General features: G+C 24.0%; 1 protein-coding gene across 1 annotated transcript; it reads right to left on the reverse strand.

The window, feature by feature from the left end:
• Positions 1–329: 329 nt before the first annotated feature.
• On the reverse strand, positions 330–6,699 carry LOC145846884 (interferon-related developmental regulator 2-like; the record flags this gene model as incomplete). The annotated part of the gene is made up of 5 exons (XM_082953444.1): positions 6,581–6,699; positions 4,470–4,570; positions 2,794–2,960; positions 765–1,074; positions 330–453 (listed from the first exon to the last, which is right to left on the reverse strand). Coding segments are annotated over exons 1-5 (808 nt in total), but the record flags the coding sequence as incomplete, so codon positions are not given.
• Between the last annotated feature and the right edge of the window lie 1,929 nt (positions 6,700–8,628).

Raw genomic sequence — 8,628 nt, forward strand, 5'->3', positions numbered from 1 at the left:
TAACAAACTACTTAAACTTTTTATAGGTTTGCAAAAAACACAAAGTTTGCAAAAAAAGAGAAGTAGTAATAGACTTAAATTATACTAAGACAAAAATAGTTATATCAAACATATTGTTTCTAATATCAAACTAAGAAAAAAATATTTAGCCTAAAACAAATAAATATTAATTTAAATAAATAATTTTATTTGTGAGCAAATTAAACTTGATTATGAAAGTTTTAACATAAACTGTTGAGATAATATTTTTAATTACATAGTTGCTAACCAGTAAACATCTCTGAAAAAACTTTTTTGTTCTTTTTTGTCCCTTTTACTTCTACTCTTACTTGATTCAGTTGCAAGATCTTTCACTCTATCAATCAAATCATAAACATCAATCAAATTTTCAACAGCATCTCTGCCACACAACTCGAGCAGCAAGCATATAGCTTGTCCGGATTGCATTCTTACCTTTTAGTTAACACATTTTGCTATTTACATAAGTTTTAATAGTTTTTTATCTGTTTGTATTTTCATAAAATATATGTATTCTTAACATGTTTTACAAACATTCAATGTCGTAAACTACTGCAAAAGAATACATATACTAGCCTAGAAACTAGATTATATTAAAACTTTTTAAAGCAAGGATTATCTAAACTGCTTATCACAAAAAATATCAAATGTTGAACATTACAGCAATAGCTAAAAATACAACTTATTATTACTAATTACATCTTATTGACATTAAGTACATATATATAAAAAATTAAAAATCTTACTTGAAGGTCGTTGCTATGCAAAAGTTCAACTATCAATTGACAATAATTCTCTAGGACTTGCGAGATGACGCTTTGTGAGGTGATGGTTGCGAGAAGGCACCACGACGACAACGCTGTTGCGTGAATCAGGTGCTCACCAGGTTTCAACACGGGGGAAGTCCCGTCTCCTTTCAAACACGATTTCTTGAACAAGGCTGAAAACTGATCCATGGATCGGCTGATCGATTCCTTGTCGAAGTTTGTGAAAAAAGTCAATGTTGCCAAAGTAACACAACAAGCCGATCTAAACTCACTGTCTTTTTTTGTGTCTCTGTAAATTATAATCAACTCAATAACTAAAATAACAATTATATGCAATATTAAATAATCTTCTGCGATAACGTCTGAAGTTCATTCGTCATAAGCAATTATTAGTTTACTTTTTTTTAAGTAGCTATAAAATAAGCCCTCTGTAGATTGAAATAAAAGCTCTAAAGAGAAACTAGACTACTTCTAAAAGCAGGGTTTCCTAAATTCATCTTTTATAATAGCCTTTTACGCAGAAATTTATGATATAATAGCCCTCATTAATTATTTATTGCATACATTAAGTTTATTACAAATTTAATTTAAACCCACAACTATTCATTACCCCCTGAGATTTCTCACTTTAGATAAACCGTGTATAAATTTTACCTCATAATAAAATATTGAAAATAAATCTGTAATTAGTAACTTGCTTAAAGTAAAAACTCTATGACTGCGGAAAATTTCAAATCACCCATTGGCTAGTTTATTGCCTCTAGACTTACAAAAACTCTTAAAAATGGGCGATATCCATTCTTTTAAGAAAACTCTCCCCTAAAGCTTCACTTTTTGTACATGAATTGTAAAAAAATTAAAAACATGAACTTAAACTAATTATGGCCAACTGATGTAATTGAAACTGCTTTGGTACGATAATCTTAGTTATGTCACCAAAACATTTTTTTATCAACTAACAAACATTACAATGAGCTTTTTATTAGTTGTATACCACACAAGTAATAATATGAGAATTCTTAATAAAAAACGTTATATATTAATTAAAGACGTTATTTTTTTTGTTTTGGTCAAACATTGAAACTTTTTTATTTAAGTTTATAATAATCAATGGATGTTTATATTTATGCTCAATCAAAAAAAAAATGGGTCGCTTTTGAAAAACACAATACTCTGATATACACTATAAAATTAAGTTCATAAAATTAATGACTCAATGTATAACAAAACAGTAATTTTAACTTTAATGCAAAAAAAAAAACTTGAAACATTCCTGAAAGTACATAAACTATATATTTGAAATACTTTTTTTTTAATATTTAGGTAAAGTTTTTATAACATTTTGAAAAATTTTGAACTATGTTACCAATTGCTTAAAGTTGATTTTAAGTTCTTAATGACTTTTGAAACATAAATGATTAAAATTAGAGTGTTTAATTAATTTTCTTAGTAATATATAGAGAGCAATAAATATAAATTAGTAAAAATTACTTATAAATATATACAAATATCTTATTCCACAAGCTTCAAGCAACAATTTGTAATTTGTTCATAATAGTCTTTATATTGTAATAAATCATATAAAAAAATTAAGATTTAACTTTAAAATACAAATATAATATAATGTACTTTTTTTCATTTTTTTAAATATTGTTACTGAAATTTTTATCAATAGAACCATTTTTAAATGTTTTTTTTCACATGTTATAAATGAATATTATAATGAAATATTACTAAAGATTAAATTTTCATAAAGTTGACTATGTTTTGAAAATAACAAACAATTATATGTTATAAAATGCAGCTTATAGTTCATTAAAGAATTCACATAAAATTTAATGACAATTTTTATAAAAAGGTTGGACGCCTTTCTACCTTGTTAATAACTATAAATTGTCTATAAAAATAATCGTTACAATATTTTGGTTTAAATTAGATTTAAAAAACCTAAACTTAAAAAACGCTTTTGAAAATAGATAATTTACACATAGTGAAAAAACTAGCTTACTTAATAACATTGCCTAACAATGTGGAAAACTGATCATAGTATTTAACTTCATCGTCTTCGAAATCAAGTTGCATAATAACATGTGATAATAACTGTGCTGCTAATTTTCGTTCTACTTTGTCACTTCCTCTCTTAATAATTTTTTCCAATGCGTCCAAAAGTGTTTCCTGTTATTAAATACTTTTTGTTATTGTTATTTCTTATCAAAAACAATCTATTTAAGTTTACTTCATATAAATACCATTTGAAGACTTTGTAATACATGGAAAAATCATATTCAATAAAAATAGCTGCTGAGCTTTAACTAAAACTAAACTAAAACTTATTAGATTCTGAACTATAGATTCGTTATAATACAAAAATAGCAATAGTATTAGTTTCAAGTTTATTTTGATTATTAAGGCCATAGGGGGATTATGAATTAAAAATAATACTGTTTCTTATTTTTCAGCTTAAAGTATAAACTCTATAAAATACTTTTTAGAGAAATAAATAACAAAAGATTAGATCATTGTTTTAAAATGTTTCATACACATTAATGGAGGATAAATTAATCATAGATATTATTATCAGTTTTTTAACACTTAAAATTTAGGTTCTCCTACATTTCAATGCAATTTAATCTAAAATGTTTGGAAATTTTCTTTTAAACTTTAAGAACAGTGTTAAAAGGATATTGATGAAAATAAAAATTTTATAGCCAAAAAAAATTATTTAAAATACAAATGAACCATTTTATACATACTGTTTATAATTTGTTAGTTTGGACTAAAAAAATAAAAGTAAATTTGCTCAAAAACTTTAGAGAAGGAAATAGTTTTTTTTTTGTGAAAAAGTCTACTATTACCTTTTCAGATTTCGTCTTACTATAAGAACCTATTTATTTCTCAAACTTTGATCCCTTATATCTTAAAAGTTACTTTTGATGAAAACCGGTTTAAAAAAACTGATAGCTTAGTCACCAATGTAAAAAATAAGGCTACTTTTAAAAAGTGATGTATATGGCCTATTTATTAATTACTATAATATTACCTGTTTTAAAAAAAAAATTATCAAATACCCATGTGTTCTGGACCAGTTTTCTTTTTCAAACTAAAAACAATTTAAACAAAAACTTTGAAATTTACAATGAAGTTAAACTTTTTTTAATTTTAGTTTTACGAGAAAACTAAATTTTTACTAAGAGAAATTATGTAAAATTCATTTCTCAAAACTGATCTTAAAACTAATGATAACTGAACTATGACTAATATCATACTAAACGGTATTTTTCAACACTACGTTATTAAAAATCATTACTATTTTAATTAATAAGAGTTACTCTATAAACGTTTTATCAGAAAATCAAGTAAAAATAAATAGTGTATGACACGATAATATTCTAAAAATAAGAGATTATTAAAAGCCATTTTGTTATATATTGATTCAAAATTTAATTGATACATAGCTAATCCTATTTGAAAGAAAGTACTTACAATAAGATAAAACTCTTGATTATATTATTAAAAACGTAATAAATTTTTGTCATATATAATTTCAAATAAAAACTAACAGCAAATTGTTTAAAAGTACAAATTTGTGTTAATACTACCATTGAAGTAATTAAGAAAGAATAAAATACATTGCAAATATTAAGTATAAGTAATGTTTTCTAGTAATTTAAGAACATTGCTTACCTGATATCTTTCGAGAAAATTATCTAAAATTGTGTTCATAAAGTGCTTTATGATTGTATTTAGGCATTTCACTCGAAACTTTGCATTTTTTTCAGTCAACCCTGCATAAAAAGTTACATTTATATCAATTTAGAATTAAAGAAATAGCTTTAACTATTCAAAATGCACACAAATTAATAATTATGTGCTTCAGACTTAAACAAAGGACAGGGTTGAACCTTTTCGGTTATAAGTTAAAGATAGGTTATAAACTATGGGTAGTCTCAGAGATTACAAACTGTAGTACAGTGGTGAAGATTTTGCTGCTAGTAATGGATTAAAAACAAACTTTTAATTTTGTGCAAAAGTTAAACCCATGCAAATCGGAAACCTACCTATTAGTGATAGTAAAACTTTATTTAAACAAAACAATAAATTTTATTTAAACAAAATATTTAAAATATTATTTGCAACTAAAGATGAACAAAAAAAATGCTCACTTTCTTACTATATTTATTTTACAAAGAATTTTAAGAAAATCTGTGTATCCTTGACAAGTGATAAATTAAGTTCAATTTACTTTTTTAATGTTTAAACATATTATAACGTATAAAATTAAAAAGAATTAAAAATAATCAAAAATTCATCATTTTTAGCGTGAAAAATAAAGTGAAAATAGTTTAACTTTTAAATAGTTAAATTATATGTTGCTCCTAAACAGTTTAAAAAATTTCTTTCCATTTGATGCAACTTAACTATTTAACTAGGTTTCTTTTATTTGTTTAGCATAAATTAAAAACTATAAAAATCTCTTTTCATGCATTATTTTAAAAGTTTTACAACAACCCACATTGCAACTGATTTAAAGAGGGTTACATTCAAATTCTGAAAACTCAAAGTCATTACAAAACAAAAATAGAGGCCATATTTACAAAATCAATTTATTTATTTTTTAAATCAAATGTAGGTCTAATTAATAAGATTATGATTTTAAAAATATATAATTTAAAAAAGGTTTATTAATTAATTTAATTTAGTGCATCATCAGAATAATCTTGCTAAAATCTGATAATAACATAGCGTAAATTTAGTTATATACAATAGTTTTGAAATGTCTAGCTAAAAAATTATTACGTCATAAAGTATAAAAGTCTGTTTAAAAGGTTTAAATTAGAGTTAAGAAATACTTTGTTAATCTGAAGTTATTTATAAATAAGACAAAATTGTTAAAACAAAAATATTTTAGATAGAAGAAATTTTACTTGACACTAAATTAAATAAAAAGTACATTACAAAATACAACAAAAAAAGACAATGATAATACTAAAAACAAGCCATTTTTATAAAATTTTAAATTGTAAAAATCTCTTTGTTTGCAAATGTTTAGCTCGCAAGTTCTAATAAACAAAGATTCTAGAACTGAGAGATGGTAAGTTCCAGAGCAAAAATTCTATCCAGAGCAAGAAACTCTTTTAGTATAATTGTTGTTGTTTTTTGTCGTATTTTGTTATGTACTTTTTATTTAATTCAGTTTCAAGTAAAATTTCTACTATCTTAAATATTTTTGTTTTAACAATTTTGTCTTATAAATAACTTCAAATCAGCAAAGTATAACTTAACATTAATTTAAACATATTAAACAGACTTTTATACTTTATGACGTAACAATTTTTAGCCAGACATTTTAAAATTATTGTATATAACTAAATTTACACTATACTATTATCAGTTTTTAGCAAGATTGTTTTGATGATGCACTAAATGAAATTAATTAAGGGCATAGAGAGGTAAAAACCTTTTTTTGAAATTTGGTCTTATTTTACATAGGTTTTACTAAGCTATAAAGTGCTTTTACAGACCTAAAAAATTCAAAATAATTTTGAGATATAGCCGGTCAAAGTCGGAGGCAACAATAGGTTCTTTATGGGAGGCGCAAAAATTTAATCTAACAGAAAATTTCACTAAACAAACATTTTGGAAAATCACCTATAACTATATTTATGCACAACACTGAAATTGTAACAAAATATTTTTTAAAAGTTAATATACAAAAAGGTAATATTTGATTAAGGTTATGTGTTACTTCAAAAATTTCAAATTCATTAGAAATACTGAAGTATTAATAAACAAACCTTCAACTGCTTCTGCCAGTTTGCCTTCAATGAGTTCAATACGCGAAAACTCATTAAGATCATTGGTACCGTTGCTGCTATAGTTTGATGTGTTCATTGTGTTCATACTAAAATGTGATTCAGTATCACTATCATCTCCACTCTCATAATTTGGCTTCAGTATTGACTTTAGCAGATCTTCTTCAGGTTGTTTACTTTTTTGCTATTTCCATTCCGCTTTCTTTTGTTCTTTGTCATTTTGTTGTTTTTTTATAACTTAAGCTATGATTTTTGTTTAAATTATAAAACTAATTATAATACAACAATTTGTTGTATTGTTAGTATTTTAAATTATTCAGCAAAAGTTTTAATTCTTCATAAGGACATAAAAGCAATATATTTCCATAAGATACATGTAATCTTAAGAATAAACTTGTTGTATTATACTAAAACAAATGTTAATCTTAAAAATTATATGGTTTTCTAAGAATTAAGTAGGAGATTAAGGGGCGAGGAAACCTTTTATAAAAACTAACATTGAATTTTATATGAAAACTTCTATTATGAAGGGCTACCTGACTATTCTAATTACATTGATTTAAAATCTTGACAATTTAAAGTTATTAAAAAAATTATTAAGGACCATATCTTAAAAAAATTATAACTTATAAATTTTCAAAAATGTTGATTTATAAGATTAAAAATATTTTTTTAGTTTTATTAAAAGAGATAATTCCCAATAAATATGAATCATTAAAATTTAAATTGTCACTATTTAGTTAGTGTTGTACCTGAAAGACAAATAATTTTAAAAATTAGTAAAACATTTTTTAAAGTTGATTTTATTTTGCAGAATAGCCACTCAATGAAATAAAATGCTAGCCTTAGTTACATATTCAAAAATGTAATATTATAAAAAAATTAAAAAAAACTGTAAGTAAATTTTGATTACCTAAAAACATCATAACAATAATAATAAATTGAACTAATATTTAGAACAAAAAACCAGTTATAAGAAAAAAAAACATTATAAATGCTAGCATGATACTTTGAAAAAATATTTAAACAAGCCAGAGTTAAAAAAAAGCCTTAACTAGTCTGAGTTGGCATACATTATCAAAAGGAGTTAAGTATGTGGCAACCCTGAAAAAGCTCTTATTAAACAATAATATAAACATTAAATAGTTCAACTAAAAAAAAAAATTATGTAAAACTACAGAACTCAGAGTATAAACAACAAAAAGTAGCAGTCATATGCTGAAATGTTTTAATTTAAAGTTAAAATAACTTACTTATATATCAAAATCAATAAAACAATTTCACGATTCTTAAAATTTAACCCTTTTTTTTTACTATTTTATAATATACCTACAACACTAAAAAACTCTATAATTACTAACTGCTTTATAGTATATTAACTTTAAGTCCAAACATTTGAAATAAAATAGTTATATAAACAGTTATAAGTAAGTAATTAGTCTGTAACCTATTGATTTTTTTCCTGCTTTTTATGTATATCTTTTACAACTATGTAAATTGGTTTTTAATTAGTTACTAAAGTTGTTTAATTTAGTTACTTATGCGCACTAGTATATAGTCTATTTCAAAACTATAAATTAGTTTTTAGTATGAAGTTAATAGATGTAAAACATAAACCTTGCATAATGTTCTTTTACAAAAAATTAAAGACACTTAAAAATGATGTGTACTTAAACAAGCCTTCTTTAAAATGTTTAATAAAAGAACCTGAAAAATTTACATCAAAAACCAAGGAGGTAAACATTAATATTTTAAACTTCAAACACAGCAACTGATTAAAAAAAATTAAAATTATTTAAATACGTTTATACACTTTTAGTATTTTTTTTCTGCAATTATTTTAAACAACTATGGCCAGGGAAGAATTTTTTATATTAAGTGGCCCGAAAGCAAATTTTACTTACTAGGAAATTTGGCCACCTACTTACAAAAGTAATCCCTGGCATATAGGAGCTTTGCCAAAAATAACCAATACAGACTTTATAATAATAACTGCTGTGTATTTTAGACAACAAGCCAGAGTGGCCAAA

The sequence above is a fragment of the Thalia democratica genome, unplaced genomic scaffold (assembly GCF_965202585.1).
Source record: "Thalia democratica unplaced genomic scaffold, ktThaDemo2.hap1.1 HAP1_SCAFFOLD_700, whole genome shotgun sequence".
NCBI classification, from domain to species: Eukaryota; Metazoa; Chordata; class Thaliacea; order Salpida; family Salpidae; genus Thalia; species Thalia democratica.